Here is a 16749-nt window from a genome sequence, read left to right on the forward strand (position 1 = left end):
ATCAAACATGTAGCGATGTCTTTAAAAGTATCAAAGTGTATCTAACGAAACCTCCGATTTTGGCAGCCCTTATATCTGGAAAGCCATTGTTACTTTACATTGCGGCACAGAAAGGTATAAAGGAGCCCTGCTAGCTCAAGAGAATAGTGAAGGCAAAGAAAATGCTCTTTATTACTTAAGTAAAACGATGACACCAAATGAGCTGAACTATTCGCCAATTGAAAAGTTATGCTTGGCACTTGTCTTCTCAATTCAAAAGATGAAGCATTATTTTCAAGCGCATGTTGTCCGCCTCATTTCTAGAGCAAATCCCATCAAGTTTGTGATGTCAAAACCTGTCCTTAGTGATCAACTAACAAGGTGGTACCTCAAATTCCAACAGTTTGAGATTGTGTACATCCCTCAGAAAGCTGTGAAGGGACAAACATTAGCGGATTTCTTGGCAGACCATTCGATACCTAACAATTGGGAATTAATTGATGATCTTCCTGATGAAGATGCGATGTCTATTGAAATTCAACCTGCTTGGAAAATGTACTTTGATGGGGCTGCACATCGTGGCGGAGCTGGCGCTGGCGTAGTGTTCATCACTTCACAAGAAGGAGATTCTACCATTCTCCTTTACTTTGAAGCAATGTTGCTCTAATAATGTCGCAGAATACCAAGCGTTGATACTTGGACTTGGGATGGCCGTCGACATGAAGCAATTACACTTATAAGTCTTTGGTGACTCTCAATTGGTGATCAACCAACTCTTGGGAAGTTATGAGGTGAAAAAGCCCGAATTTCATCCTTATCATGACTATGCTCAAAATTTGATAGGATGGCTTAGAGATGCAACCCTTCAACATATGCGTAGAACGAAAAATAAGAAAGTTGATGCATTAGCTGTTATGGTTTCAACGCTAACCCTTCCTGATCAAACAGAAGTTACTATTTGTCAAAGATGGATAGTACCACCGCCACATGAGAAAGAATATATAGAAAATGAGCTTGAGCATCTCGTTGTCGTTTCTGAAGCCGTAAAGAAGAATAGAGACAACCCATTATTGACTATATGTGTTATGGGATACTTCCAGAAAATCCAAGGAGAAGGACTGTCATTCGTCATCGTGCACCTCACTTCCTTTACTACAAGGACACATTATATAGAAGATCATTTGAGAGTGTACTATTACGATGTTTGGGAGAGCAAGAAGCAATTCAAGCTCTGCAAGAAGCACACTCAGGAGTATATGGATCACATCAATCTGGACCGAAACTCCACTTTTACATAAAGAGGATGGGGTGTTATTTGCCAACCATGGTGAAGGATTTCTTAGATTATGCTTGGAGGTGCGATTCTTGTCAATTTCATGCAAATTTCATACATCAGCCGCTTGAAGTATTGCACCCAACTATCGCATCTTGGCCATTTGACGCTTGGGGATTGGATGTTGTGGGACCACTACCAAAATCTTGTAGTGGACATTTGTACATCTTGGCTGCAATACATTACTCTCAAAATGGGCTGAAGTCGTTGCTCTTAAAGAAGTCAAGAAAGAGAATGTTGCAAATTTTATCTGAGTAAATATTATCTATCGCTTTAGCATCCCTCGATACATAATAACAGACAATGGCAAGCCATTTGATAACAAGTTAATAAACAAAATTTGTGATCTCTTTGGCTTCAAGCAGCGTAAATCTTCTATGTATCATGCTGCCGTCAATGGTCTTGCTGAAGCATTCAATAAGACTCTATACAACCTCCTGAAGAAAGTTGTCTCCAAGTCTAAACGAGATTGGCATGAAAGAATGGAAGAAGCTTTGTGGGCATATAGGATAACATATCGCACACCAACTTAAACAACACCATGTTCACTTGCTTTCAGAGTTAAAGCAGTCCTGCCATTCGAACGTCAAATACCTTTCTTAAGACTTGTTATTCAAGAAGGGCTCACTGAAGAAGAAAATGCTTGACTGCGTCTTGCTGAGTTAGAAGCACTTGATGAAAAGAGGCTAGGAGCCCAACAAAACCTTGAATGTTATCAAGCTCTTCTATCTCATTCTTTTAATAAGAAAGTTCGCTTGAGGTGTTTCCAAGTTGGAGACCAAGTTCTCGTAGTAAGAAGACCCATTATTACTTCGCACAAGTCTGGGGGCAAATTTACGTCAAAGTGGGATGGACCGTATGTTGTACAAAAAGCATATTCACATGGTGCTTACAAGCTTGTTGATGCAGATGGCGTAACGATCGGTCCTATTAATGCAAAATTCCTAAAGAGGTACTACCTTTGAAGTACGATGATGCTCCTTAAGGTACGAGCCTAAACTGCATGTCACTCCTGGCCCGCAAAAGTATAAACTGTGTACGGCACAACAACAAAAAATAAAAATAAAAAAAATCACTTAATCCCCCAGAACTATGTTGTGACTTGATCCTCTTCATTGAGGTACGCACAATAACCATATGTTCCCACTTGATCTGTCACATGTCAGTCAAAGCGATAAGTATTTTGTTTTATCTTTTGTCTGATCAAACTGTAGACTTGTACGAAGTATTGAATGGTCAATAGATGGGGGCAAACACTTATGAAATATGAGCTTCTTTGACAGTAGGCTTGAAGTGTTTAAATTCAGACAAGTATGCAAGTTAAAGTATTTGAATCCTCTATATATACAAGTTGAAGTCTTCAAATCCGACAAAGTAATATGATAAGTCCTACAAATTTGCATGCTAGACTCTTAAATCAACCAAGTTACAAGTCAATGGCTTCGAATTCTATGAATTTACAAGTTAAGGCCCTAAAACTTGTTACGAGTTAAATTCCACAAAATTGATAAGGCAAGTTTGAATCTGCAAACTTAAAAATGTGGAACTTGCATTATATTCATTCTTATTGGCATGCGAAATATGGAATGACTTTGAATTACTAAAAGCTTGGGATCAAGAATTAAAGAGCAAATTCAAATTGGATTATGCAATAAAAATGCATGATATAAAAAAAAAGAAATTCATTACTATAAAATTGTCTAAAACATCAATCAAATGCTAAAGAAAACAAAAAAGAAAAGGGATACACGAAGAGAAAGCCTAATCTAAGTGTAACTTGTAGTTAGTCAAATCTTGACGACTAGCCTCCAAGCACTCTCTTTTCTGTTCCAAACGAATTGAATCTTCAAGCGTTAATAAACTCATATTTTCATGCGAGGATATCTCATCTTCTGTAGCTAAAATCTTGGCTTGAACCTCTTCAACCTTCTTCTTAGCAGCTTCTAAAACAGCTTCAAGTCCCTCTCGCTCTTTTTGTACAGTTGCTAGCTTCCGCTTAACCTTCTTTAGTGATTTCTTGTTAGAAGAAACAAGTTTTGCCGTCTCACCCTCTTCTACTTTGAACAATTCAAGACGCTCTTTGGCATTGGAAATCAACTCCATCTTCTTATCTTCATGTGCCTTGTCAACAAAATTAGAGTGTTCTTGATCATAAGAAGTAGCATGATCAAAAAGAGAATCTACCAATCTCTTCAAAGGTGAAAGATCTAATAAATTCATCTCACTCATCTCCTTNAGAAGAAACAAGTTTTGCCGTCTCACCCTCTTCTACTTTGAACAATTCAAGACGCTCTTTGGCATTGGAAATTAGCTCCATCTTCTTATCTTCATGTGCCTTGTCAACAAAATTAGAGTGTTCTTGATCATAAAAAGTAGCATGATCAAAAAGAGAATCTACCAATCTCTTCAATGGTGAAAGATCTAATAAATTCATCTCACTCATCTCCTTAAAAATCTCATAAATATCATCTTTGTAAGATGAAATGTTGTCTATAGAAGTTCTAGAAAGTTTTCCACAAATCTCTTCCCAAAGACCCAAGATGTACTTTCTTTTGTGGTTGAACACAACACCTTTTCCTTCGAAGACAGACATAACTCCGTTACTTTTTGGAAGAACTTGGGAAAACTCATTTGAATTAGGAGTCAACCCTTTTAAAGTTTGACCACGAGAAGTAGATGATGTCTTTTGCTCTTGCTCAATATTTGAAATTGATTGTGCCTTAGGTCTTGATATTGCAGTAGACTCATCGCTAACTTATGGCATCTCATGGGGCGATCCTAGTGGATGTCCAGCAACGTTAACCTACATATGAAAATAGTGGGTTAGCAAAGTTATTTTATTCAAAAAAAAAAAGTAAGCCTTGTCACTCTGAATTGTCATTGATCTTGAAGGACTATCGACATTCTGAACTTCTATGACTCTTAAATCAACAACTTCAGCCCCAGATGGTTCAACCCTTTGCCTCTTCCAACATCGATCCTTGCTAGTTTTGCTTGTTTCTTGAAGGACCCGTTTACTAGAGAAGAGAAATTAGGGACATTTCTCTTTATCAGTAGAAATATGAACTACTTCTTTCTTAGATACCTTAGAGGGGTTAAGCTTCTTACTTTGATGTTGGGGAGCAAGTGGTGTCTTGACTTTTGAAAGTGTCTTCTCGATATCTTGACTTTTGTCTTCTAAAAGGGTAACAAATTCTGACCCAGCTTTCTCTACCATAACATCCAAATTATCCTCAAGAACCATTCCATAGGATCTCTCCCACCAAGATGAATATTGGGTAGTATAAAGCTTCCTTGCAGAAGTTACCACAGGAGGAAATGTCGCTTTAGACATAGTTGCACGTGATATGCAAATGCGCCAATCTCTAAGGCCTTCATCAAGCGACTCAGCACGAATATCATTTTCAAAATAGCCAGGAATATCTTGATGAAAACCAAATTGGCGACTAAATCGGTGTGGACTATATGGCTTAATGACAAAGGAACCTCCCCTCCTCAATGGAAGATAATTAAAACGCAGGCTCATAAAATAAGCTAGCTCCAACTCTGGTGCTTTTCCATCATCAATATAATAAGTTGGGTGAGGCCTACTAAGCATGGTTGCATTCCATACAATGCTTTTCCCTAGATGAACACGCTTTCTTGCCTCATCTTTGTCAAAGTACTTTGCAGCACCTTCCCCAGAATATACCACCATTCGTGGAAGAGAAGGTCCACTAGTAAGTAGATAGTGTGTCGATCTTGAGATAATAAGCAAGCCAACCATAAACATAGTGGATGGGAAAACAGACTCTTATATGGTCTAACTTTGAAGAATTTGAATTTTTATTTAAGCCATAATATATGCTTGCTAAGACCGGAACCGCAAGGCTAACCCTTTTACCGCTCGCCATTAAGCTTGCTATCTTGAAAGTTTCAGGCCGAATGAAATTCCCTTATTCAGACGGAAATACAAAGGCACATAACCAACATGACAAAAAGGCCGTCAGATAAGTCTCATATTTTTGGTGTTTCGCTCCAAGCTTAGAAAAATACCATCTCTTGAGTACTTGACCATGTGTTTATCTCAGTAGGTATCTCACCTGTTGGATTATGAGTAGATGACAGACATCGAGATTTCTTCTCTTTCCTTGGGGGAGCTAGCTCATATTTACGATCTTTCTTGCACCAAAATTGTATCCATTCATTAAAAGAGACCCTCATATTACCATTATTTTTCTCTTTAAGATGATGAAAGGCAGCAAACATACACTCGCATGTTCGAGGAAGAAATCTTTCCCTCTTGTCATCCAAACCTGTAAATTCCGTGGAGTTAGGTATCACTTCTTTGTAAGGGACTCCGCTAATTGGCAAACCACCTAGAATATGCAAGTCCCAAAGAGATGGATGTTTCTCCGATAGATGTAAGTAATGTATTTGTTTGAGGGCACCAAGCCTCATAAAAGGCTTGTACAATATTGGAGTTCCGATCATAAGTAAAAAGAGAAGCCAATACAGCATCAGAAATACAAGCATTGTTTAGACTTTGCCCATTTTTGCTTAAGACATCTTCTGTCCATTCCCAGTATCCTGGAATGCAGTGATATTCACCTTCAAGCACAATGTACTCTCCCCAACGTAGTTCCTCTAGAATAATGCGGCGACCTAAATTTGAAAGAGTGCTCGCGATGTTTGTACGTTGAGGATTTGGTTTCTCAAGATACCACGCTTTTGAGGATTTATTAGATTTGTGATCATATTCGGATGTCCAACTTCTCATATGAAGCGTGTTCCTCAATTGTGGCCATGGATCAACATAACGACCAACAAAAGAATCCTGGATCAAAAACTAAGTCTCCACGGTACTACCCTCTGTTCCAACGATGAGATATTTGAGTTGAGAAGATGGGCAAGTATAATCCTTGAAGAAAACCATTGTTCAAACTGCGAATAAAAAAAGAAAAAAAAGAGTGTTAACATTTACTTATGATGATGTACGAAAGAAGATAAAACTTGAAAAAAGGGGTAGTTAAGAAGGGGCGAATGATTTAAGCATTAGGGATCTTGAAAAAGCCTCAAATTAGTGATCTTCAAGGCGAGGACATTAAACACATCCCTTCACACCTTAAGCTTAAGTAGTCGGGACCTTGTAACGCCTTGAGAGTAGTATTTTTTTTTCAAGGCAGGGACGTTAAAAACAGTATTCTAGTAAAGCCTCAAGTTGGTTAAGTATTCGGGACCTTGTAACGCCTTGAGAGTAGTATTTTTTTTCAAGGCAGGGACGTTAAACATAGTATTTAAGTAAAGCCTCAAGTCGGTTAAGTATTCGGGACCTTGTAACGCCTTGAGAGTAGTATTTTTTTTCAAGGCGGGGACGTTAAACACAGTATTCTAGTAAAGCCTCAAGTTGTTTAAGTTTTCGGGACCTTGTAACGCCTTGAGAGTAGTATTTTTTTTCAAGGTGGGGACGTTAAACACAGTATTCTAGTAAAGCCTCAAGTTGGTTAAGTATTCGGGACCTTGTAATGCCTTGAGAGTAGTATTTTTTTTCAAGGCGGGTACGTTAAACATGGTATTCTAGTAAAGCCTCAAGTTGGTTAAGTATTCGGGACCTTGTAACGCCTTGAGAGTAGTATTTTTTTCAAGGCGGGGACGTTAAACACAGTATTCTAGTAAAGCCCCAAGTCGGTGATCTTCAAGGCAGAGACGTTAAACACATCACTTCACACCTTATGGTTAAGTATTCAGGACCTTGTAACGCCTTGAGAGTAGTATTTTTATTTCAAGACGGGGACGTTAAACACAGTATTCTAGTAAAGCCACACAAATCTAAATTTTTTAGCATGACATAAATTAAAGTTAACTTCAAAAAAAATCATATAGAAAGATTCTGAAGGTATTAAATCTTGAATTTTGGATATGTTGTAGACCTTTGTGTCTAGATTCGAAATAATCAAGCTGCTTGTGATTTCGTCGTTCCTACATCAAGACATCAGAGTTTTAGTAAAGGTGCACAACTCTGAAACTTTTAGCATGACAAAATCTAGAGCTAACTTCAAAATATCATCTAAAAAGATTCCGAAGGTATTAAATTCTGAATTTTGGATATGTTAGAGATCAAGAAGTCTAGTTTCTGGAAAATCAAACCGTTCATGATTTCGATTTTTATACAATGAGATATGAATTTTCTACGACAGACGTGTCAAGATGTAAAAAAGTGACGAAAATCCGAAAAAGGGAGGAAGACTACCTTGAATTATGCCCCTTTTGTCATAGGGTCGTGGCTCACAATCTGTAATTGAAGACAAAATTGTGGATACAATGGGTCTATTTATAGATGTCATGTGGTGGGGGATAAAATCCTTCTCCTAGTTCAATTACAATTCTTTTTTGACTAGGACAATAGAAAAGGACATGAATTTAAAATTGAGTGGGACTACAATTCCTAGTTCAACTACATTTTGAACTTAAATGGCATCATAAAATCCCTCTCCTAGACTAATAGCAATTCCTTTTTGGCTATGCTAAAGTAATTGACGGAAATACTGTCCTAGTCAAGTTGATTTTCCTATTGCTTTTTAACAAGCATTTATTTGCCTCCTATCAATTATCATGATTTAAATTGGTCAAATATATGTTTGAAAGTGGTAGACTTACGTGCCCACTCCAATTACATGTAATTGGAGACATACAACAAATTAAACATTGCAGGGGCATCTCAAATAAATTATTATTTAATTAATACTTCAAGTCTAGTCTTTTGGAAGATGAAATATCTCGACAAGACTTGAAGCAGGGGGCATTTGTAATCATTTAAAATTTATTAAATATAAATTTATAAAATGATTCGGATTATATTAAATTCATTAATATATTAGTCCAAATAAATATTATGGATTGATATAATTGAGTTAATTATTTAAATTCAAAATATGAATTTAATTAAAGCCCGCTCCATAAAGCCCATATGCCATGTCACTTAAATTTGATTGGCCGAAGGAAATCCTATTCCAATCACAACTCCCCTATTTTAAAACTATAAATAGGGGTCTTCATAATTCAAAAAGAAGAGAGAAAATTCAAAACAAGAAGCTAGAGAAAATCCGTGGTACAAACGCCATAAAATTCTCTATAAAGCTACAAGTTTAAGAATTCAAGCATCAAGACTATCAGGTTCAAGAACATGCTCGAAGTCCTTGAATTCAAGCAAAAGTCAAGATCAAGATAAAGTTCAAAGTTCAAATTCATCAAAGATTCAAGATCAAGCTTTAAAGCCCTTGAATCATATTTGAAAAGGCGAATTCAGAGGAATCATAGAGATTGTAACACTCGCACTTTGAAATAATAAATACGATTGTTGCTATAATTTTCCGTTCTTGTTTATTGTTTTCTCAACGCGAATTTTATTGTCTACATACTCGTCTAAATGAAATATCTTAATCACGATAGGATTTTAGTGTGGATAGATAGATCGATGATGGACTCTCTCTACTTTTAATCAGATATCTAGAGTTCAAACTTTGAACATTTCCCACTTAAATAAGTCGTATTCGATGTAAATTTGAATTAATCGAGTCAATGTATTACATATACTACCAAAAAATTCCTTTAAAAATCTACTTTTTAAAATATTATTCTTTTAAAAAACGTTGTCTTAAAACTCATCATATGATATTCCATGGCTACTTACCTAATTTGGAAGATGCATATATAGCCGAATGGATGTGATGGGAATGGAGTACCTCTACTTTTAATTATAAGTCTCGAGTTCAAATTGTACCTCAAATATTTTCAACTTAAATAGTTCTATATGATGTGAATTTGTATTAGCCACGTCAGTGCGTTACAAATACTAAAATTTTACAAAAAAAATCCTTAAAAACCTATCTTTTTTAATTTTAAAAAAACTTGTCTTATACTCTATAATAAGAAATATTATGGGACGGATGGATCCCTCCATTATCAAATTCAAATTGCGAGCATTTTCAATTTAAATGAGTTTTATACAACGTTAATATTTATTAATCGGGTGCATTAATTATACTTAAAAAATCCTTTAAAAATATGTATACCTTTTTTAATTTATAGACTATGCAAACAACCTTAACTAGGTTTAGAGGAATAAACCTCATCATAATTATTCCATGAATTAGTCAATTTAAAGAAAAAAACAATTATTAGATGACAATCTCATACGGCAATTGATTATTTTTTTCTTACAAGAAAGTTCATTCTTGTTTAGTACAGTATTATTTAAATTAATAAGCCTTAAAAGCAAACATAATCGTTTTACACTAATTAAGAATTAATTAATGACTTGATGTGATTAATGACTTCTTAAACATGTTTTCTCCAAGTAGAATGACATTATGAAGATATATTGGACGTTAACAATATATTCAGTATAATCATTTGAGAAAAATAACATATGTACATATTTCATTCGTACCTTATAAACACATAATTTTCTTATGATTTTTTTTTTATTATTAATATGAAAATTATTTAACTAAATTTATCTCCTCTTTAAATGAATAATTAATGAATGCATGTCTTCTTAGAAAAAAAAATTAAAGTTAACAATTTTTAAAAGTGACATATATTTTTGACCAAACAATGATTGTCTATCTTTTGAAACTTTGACGGCAATTTCGAACTTATCTTATTAGTATCCTATAAAGTTATTAATTTGAAGAAAAAGAAAAGATTATCAGATAAATACATATATATGAATTTTTAGAGCCTAATGTAGTTTTTAAGTGCTATTTTTAAATTTATCTTTTGATGGCTAATGTAACTTCCTGTTGCAATTTTTAGAATTTAATGAGATTTTTCCTAATGTTTTTAGTTTTAAAAAAATTACGATTTCCGTCAATCTAATATTTAGAGTTGTTAAATATTTGATTGAGACCAAAATTACTCACTTTTAATAAATTTAAAGGATAATAATAATTAAAATCATACTTTATGAATTATTTGTATGCTCCCAAACATAATGGACCATTTTTTTCTAACATTAATGTAAGATGATTATATCATTATATTGTTCACACTAATTACAACAATAATGTTATATTCACGTAATCTCATAAATAAGATCCAGATAAAATATAATATATGCAAATTCTTCGTACATTAAACTTTTTATATTCTTGGTTCCTTAGTGAAATTTCGATTTTCACCAATGCCTCCATAGCCTCCACCTTCACCATACCTACACTCCGACATCATATCCTCACTTTCATAATGCTTATCTAGATTTTACATAAATATTTTATTTTCATGTTGAACATGATTGATTTTCTTTGTGTGTTAACCTTATATGTTCTGAAATTCTTAGTGAAAATTTTGAACCGTCACTATCTCCAATCTCCATAACCTCCACCTCCACCACCCATACACTCTATAAAGCTTGTCTAGATTTTACATAAATATTTTCCGTACATGTTGCACCCGATTGATTTTCTTTGTGTTTTAACTCTTTACATTCTAAATCCTTTATTGAAAATTCTGATTCCGATCCACCACCATCTCTATAGCCACCAATCACCACCTCCACGGTCCATACACTCCGACATCCTATCCTCACCTTCGTAACGCTTATCTAGATTTTACATAAATATTTTTTGATATATTATTTTTTTTATTTATTATCTCTAAACATGAATTTTTTTAAAATTTAAATTTTTATAAAGGAAAAAGAAATTGGTAACAAGAAATGACCACCGGTTTACACAAGGCATTACAAACATGTGAACCTCTCAGTAAATCGTTGGTCAATATGTGGTCACTATTGCGCCACAAATAGGAGCGTGCGCACGCTCTTGAATTAGGCAATTAAATGATTAATTAATTAATTAATCCCTTTATGTTCAAAGGGTATAATAGTATTTTCCATTTCTTTTTTTTTCTTTTTCTGTTGTCTGGTCATTTATTTCCATTTTTCTATTATTTCCCATTTCACTATAAAATCATTATTGTCTTGTCACTTCACCTATGTTGTACAGCCCTATCACCCACAAAACAATTACTTAATTATTATTTTTTGACTTTAGGATAACACGTAATCTCTATAATTTCTGTCATAGTATTTGAATTTTGGGTAAACATGTTATGTGCATTGGGTGAATCCCCCTCCATTGTGCAATAGTCAGCAAATTATATAGAGTATGCAAACCGCATTAGAAAAGTCTTTTGCGACAGACTTGACTCAGAAGGGATTGAAGAGGGAGCGATCTCAGGTTATATGTCTAGATGACTATCCTACAAACCAATTGAGTCATCCTGAAAGACAATTATTATAATTAATTAATAAATAAATACTTGTATTACTTTTTCATTTAAACTAGTTTGACTTGACACAATATTTTCAAAAAAAAAAAAGACTTTAAAATTTATGATATAAAATATGTTATAGATATATGTGTGTTGCGTGTGACATTTGTTTTTATTTGAATAAATTATGGTATAATAAAATCACAATTATTACTAAGTAGGGGCGGACTCGATGTCCTATGTCACGTTCATCTAACCTCAATATTTTCAACTCCAAACTTACTTTTATATGTAAAAATTTAGTAATATTATAATAATTAATAGATATGAACTCATAACTTTAAAAATATATGACTTGAATACTAAAAACCATAATATAAAGCATATGATTTAAATATAAGTATACTACAAATTTGTTTGTTTAAATGGTTGACATTTTCACCATCGATCGGTAGATTGAGAGTTCAAGTGTGTTGAAAGGTAAATAGAAACACTATTGATCCACCTAGGGTGTACTCAGCTAAATTAAATAAGCAAGAAAGGACCACTAAAGAATGTGATGCAGCAGTTGAAATTGCTCATTTCTTAATCAGAAATCTCAATTTTAAGTCCTAAATATAGAAATATTATTGATAGGGAGCACTACCTCCGAATAATCCCTACATTGCACAATACTAAATTAATCAAACTCATATATCCAACACCGAATAAAAAACTTTTTAAAGCATAAGTGACTATATAGCACGCGCCATTATACAGCAGCAAAACAAATTGCAAAAGAGAATCAAGAAACAGAAAAGAGAAAAGTCTATTGTTGTTTTTTCTGCCAGCAGTAATATTATTTTTATTAGAATTGAAAAGTAATTCAAATACTTCAATTTTTTAACTTACATATTTGTGACATGATATATATTTTGAAAAATGTTATCAACTATATAAAAAAAAACTTGAATTTGTAAAATCTTACGTCTAGATCTACACTAAAAATTACAACTTAATAATGTTGATTCTACTCCTCTAAAGTAACTACTTATTTTTTAACAGTAGAGTTCAGATTAATTTACGAGATATTCTTCTAGAAAAAAATATTCTTATATATGGTAAAGTCCAAACTCTTTATATTTATGTCGAGGGCCTTTCATTCATTAAATCCTAGTGAATAATGAAGTGATTGAAAATCACGAGGTCATTGGTGATGATGGGAGGTGATAGATATTTCGTGAAATTAATCGAGATGCGTGAAAACGGATACAAACACACTAGAATCGTTAAAGAACAGTTAATGTACGAGGTCATTGATGGTGATAGGAGGTGATGGATATTTCGTGAAAAATAATTGAGATGCGTGAAAACTGATACGAATAGTAGAATAAAAAGTTAATGTGAATACTTAATTCACCTAGTATTTCCTTTAATAAAAATTTTGGACATCACGCACAAAACGTTTCTCCATTGTCACTCTCAGCTCAAACTTCTTCTTCTTCTTCTCTCTATATAAATCCATGGCCGGCCAAAGCTCCATTTGATTCCATTTTCCCATTTGTTCTTCTACTTCGCCTCACCGCACCCCCCCCTCCCCCCCTCCCTCGAACCCATATCGTCATTTTCAGCTCCTATAAATGCCGATGTCTGCAGCGACCCCTTAATGTGAAACCCCCTTTTTCTTGATTCTTCTTTGTATTTGAGCTGATTGTTGTTGTTTTCTGTTTTTTTTGCTGAAATTGAAACGAGGGTATACGGTAATTTCGAGATGTTTGACCTTAATCTTTGTTTCGAGGAAGATGCTATGGAAACTGTTACGACGTCGGGGAAGCTGAAGGAACCGTCATTTGGGCAAATTGAGAATTCCGGTACATCGAATTCATCTATTGTGAACGTGGAAACATCCAGTACTGCCGGCGATGATGAGTTCATTTCGTGTTCCGATCAGCGCACTGATGGGTACACATTTGAGATTCTCAGAGCTGATTATGAAGGGAATGGGTTTGTGACTAAGGAGTTGTTTCCGTTAACCGGTGGAGAATCGGCAGCGCCGCCGTCGCAGCAGCAGCAGCAGTGGTTGGATCTCTCGGGTAATTACAGTGGTGTTCCGATGGAGCAGAGGATCGTTGTTGGTCCACCACAGCTGAGACAACAGGTGAAGAAGAGTCGAAGAGGACCTAGGTCCCGGAGTTCCCAATACCGCGGTGTCACATTCTATCGGAGAACTGGACGATGGGAATCTCACATCTGGTCAGTTTACTTCTTGCAAAAAAATTTCCCGATAACTGTTGTGTTCGGGCTGGGCTAGTTTGCGTTCACCTCGACTAATGAGCAAGAAACTAACTTATTTCTTTGATGTATTATGTCAGGGATTGTGGGAAACAAGTTTATTTAGGTAAGCAAAAATGTGCTTATTATACTTTGTTCATGAATTGTTTCTACCTGGTAAAGCTTAATTTGGACATTTTTCTTATAGGGGGATTTGACACTGCACATGCTGCTGCTAGGTATGACATAGTAGTTTATGTTGCTCGGACTCTTCATAACTGTCGATGGGTGCGTGTTGGATTCTCCAAAAGTGGTGTATTTTTGGAAATTCAACACGGGTGTGACATCGAAAGTGAAGAGTTTGTGCAACTTAGATAATAGTAAGAATGCGTTTTATTGTTCATCGAAAGTGAAGAATCCACATAATTGTTAAATTTTCCTATTAATTTCAGGGCATATGATCGTGCTGCGATTAAATTTAGAGGACTTGATGCAGATATCAATTTCAATGTCAGTGATTATCATGATGATTTAAAGCAGGTATGTGGGATAGCTAGCTAATGAATGAACCACCCCTAGTCTGAAATTCTCAGTTAGGAAACTGATTTTGGTTGACTGTTTATGTTTTGTGAATGGTGTATAGATGGGGAACTTTTCTAAGGAAGAGTTTGTGCACATACTTCGACGACAGAGCACTGGTTTCTCTAGAGGAAGTTCAAAATACAGGGGAGTTACGTTGCACAAATGTGGACGATGGGAAGCTCGGATGGGGCAGTTTCTTGGAAAGAAGTGAGTAACCACTTATCTGTATTATCGGTGATATAGCTGTTTAAACGCTTTCTATGTCATTACACTGATTGTATGAAGTAGAGGGAATATTGTCTCATTGGATGTATGCCTGCAGGTATATCTATCTTGGACTGTTTGACAGCGAGATAGAAGCTGCAAGGTCCAATGATCAAAACTTGACTCACCTCTCCCTTTTATGTTATAACGTTTACACTTTCAACATTGACTGGACTTGGTCTTTTGCTGTTGTTCAGGGCGTACGATAAGGCTGCTATAAAATGCAATGGAAGGGAGGCAGTCACCAATTTTGAGCTAAGCACATATGAAGGTGAATTAAGTACTGAGGCTGATAATGGAGGTAGTATGTTTAGGCTTTCCCACATATTTGGACTCCGTTGTGATTGTTGCCTCTTTTTAGTCTCGTATTTATCATGTTGAACGACATATTTTTCAATCCCTATGCAGGTGCAGACCATAATCTTGATCTGAACTTGGGAATAGCCCCCTCTGTATCCGCTGATGACCAGGGTGGCAACACCTGCCAAACGGGAAACTATGTAGTCCAGTGTGCCTCAAATGGTTTGCCTGGATATAGAGGAGCCATGGTAATTTCGAGTCAATGATTTTCATTCAGATTCTTTCGAGTCATTTACTTATGAGATGTCTGACAAAGGAAGATTGGTTATTTACTTAGCTATACATCTTTTTGCAGAACATTCCTACTACCACAATGGGAGGTAAACTGCTTCACGGCCATCAACTGCTAACTGATCGCCCTCTGCTCTGGAACGGAGTGAACACCAGTATCTTTCCCACATTGAAGGTATATTCTTTGTCAAACTTAGTTGAACCATTTTGATTTATTATCGAGTCGTAATTGTAGCATCCATTGTCGAGTAGAAGTCCTAGTTACATGGTGCTTATTTTGGTTTGATACGAAACCAGAAATATATACTGTTCCTTAGCTAACTAAATCGGAAGCTAGTTGTTTTTCTGTCTCACCTTGTTTCTATATTGACGTGAACCACATCATCTTCAGTTATCATTCATAACTTCGTTAGGACTTTCTCCAGCATATATGCATGCATATTCAGTTTTCTTATCCAATAGCTTTAAGAAGACAAATGTGTTGCTGTCGTTTGTAACTACTGTTTCTTACTAGCTGAAAATGTAAGAAGTGTGAGAATTTGATCTTGAGATGATGAATGCTCGTGCAGGGAACAGCATTAGGGAAGGGTATAGAAGTTGATTCTTCACCAAATTGGACGCGGCAAGACCAACATCCTTATGGCGGGAGTCCTTCAGTGCCACTCTTGTCTACTGCAGCATCATCAGGATTCGCTAATACAACTACAGCTGCTGCTCAGCTACCCTGCTTTTCCAATGGAAAATTACCTTACCAGCATTCACCATCACTTGCCAATATGAACTTTGCGCATTATTACTGCAGGAGCTGAAGCGTAGTTAGCTATTAGATCAAAAGTACCTACGCGATATCTTTTCTGGATATTGAATTCTAGTTTCCTTCCTTAGGAATGAGCCAGTATGAAACTTGATAAATTTGCTGTACAAAAAGTTTCAGAACAGCATTTTTTACATTGCTTCGACAACTCTGACTATTATTGAGAATATTCATTTGGAGCTTCTTGCTCAATCATGTTCTTTCATATTCTGCTAGTAAATCTTTTAATGAAGGTATTGATTCTGTTAATGGCATTTGCAAAGATTGAGTACATTGAGGAATTTGAATCTCCCTTATTTTGCTCAAGCATATATATGAGTCTGAGTACACTCTACGCTTCCAGACCCCACTTTGTGGGAATATATTGAGTATGTTGTTGATGTACATTTGACACAAGTTCTCGACATAATCAAGGAACCTTTTGCTCATATAACTATTTGTACTAGATAATGCATTTAGATGCATCTTAGGATAACATGACGTAAGTGAAATTAAGGAGCGAGCAAAATACCACTACATGAGCAAGAAGTTCACACCATACGAAATCCGCTACTCCTTGCACATGTTGTGCCTTGACTTGGGTAGAATAGAAGTTTAAGATACCTACCTCTCAACATGCACCATTTACCTTATATCGAGAATGGATCCTTTGAAGTACATCTTTCAGAAATGGAAGCTTAGA

General features: G+C 35.4%; 2 protein-coding genes and 1 pseudogene across 2 annotated transcripts; 2 read left to right on the forward strand and 1 right to left on the reverse strand.

Moving 5' to 3' along the window:
• The first annotated feature begins 1303 nt into the window (after positions 1-1303).
• Positions 1304-1845, forward strand: LOC125870005 (uncharacterized). Its single transcript, XM_049550379.1, has 2 exons — positions 1304-1473; positions 1590-1845. Exons 1-2 carry the CDS (start codon positions 1304-1306, stop codon positions 1843-1845), a joined length of 426 nt encoding a protein of 141 aa, XP_049406336.1.
• A 1688-nt stretch (positions 1846-3533) lies between these two features.
• Positions 3534-4646, reverse strand: LOC125870006 (uncharacterized; annotated as a pseudogene).
• An 8376-nt stretch (positions 4647-13022) lies between these two features.
• Positions 13023-16275, forward strand: LOC125871652 (ethylene-responsive transcription factor RAP2-7-like). Its single transcript, XM_049552290.1, has 9 exons — positions 13023-13798; positions 13918-13943; positions 14025-14055; positions 14269-14356; positions 14460-14605; positions 14860-14963; positions 15071-15210; positions 15318-15428; positions 15823-16275. Exons 1-9 carry the CDS (start codon positions 13317-13319, stop codon positions 16060-16062), a joined length of 1368 nt encoding a protein of 455 aa, XP_049408247.1. The 5' UTR covers positions 13023-13316; the 3' UTR covers positions 16063-16275.
• The last annotated feature ends 474 nt before the right edge of the window (positions 16276-16749 follow it).

This window comes from Solanum stenotomum, chromosome 7 (assembly GCF_019186545.1).
Source record: "Solanum stenotomum isolate F172 chromosome 7, ASM1918654v1, whole genome shotgun sequence".
Taxonomy (NCBI): Eukaryota; Viridiplantae; Streptophyta; class Magnoliopsida; order Solanales; family Solanaceae; genus Solanum; species Solanum stenotomum.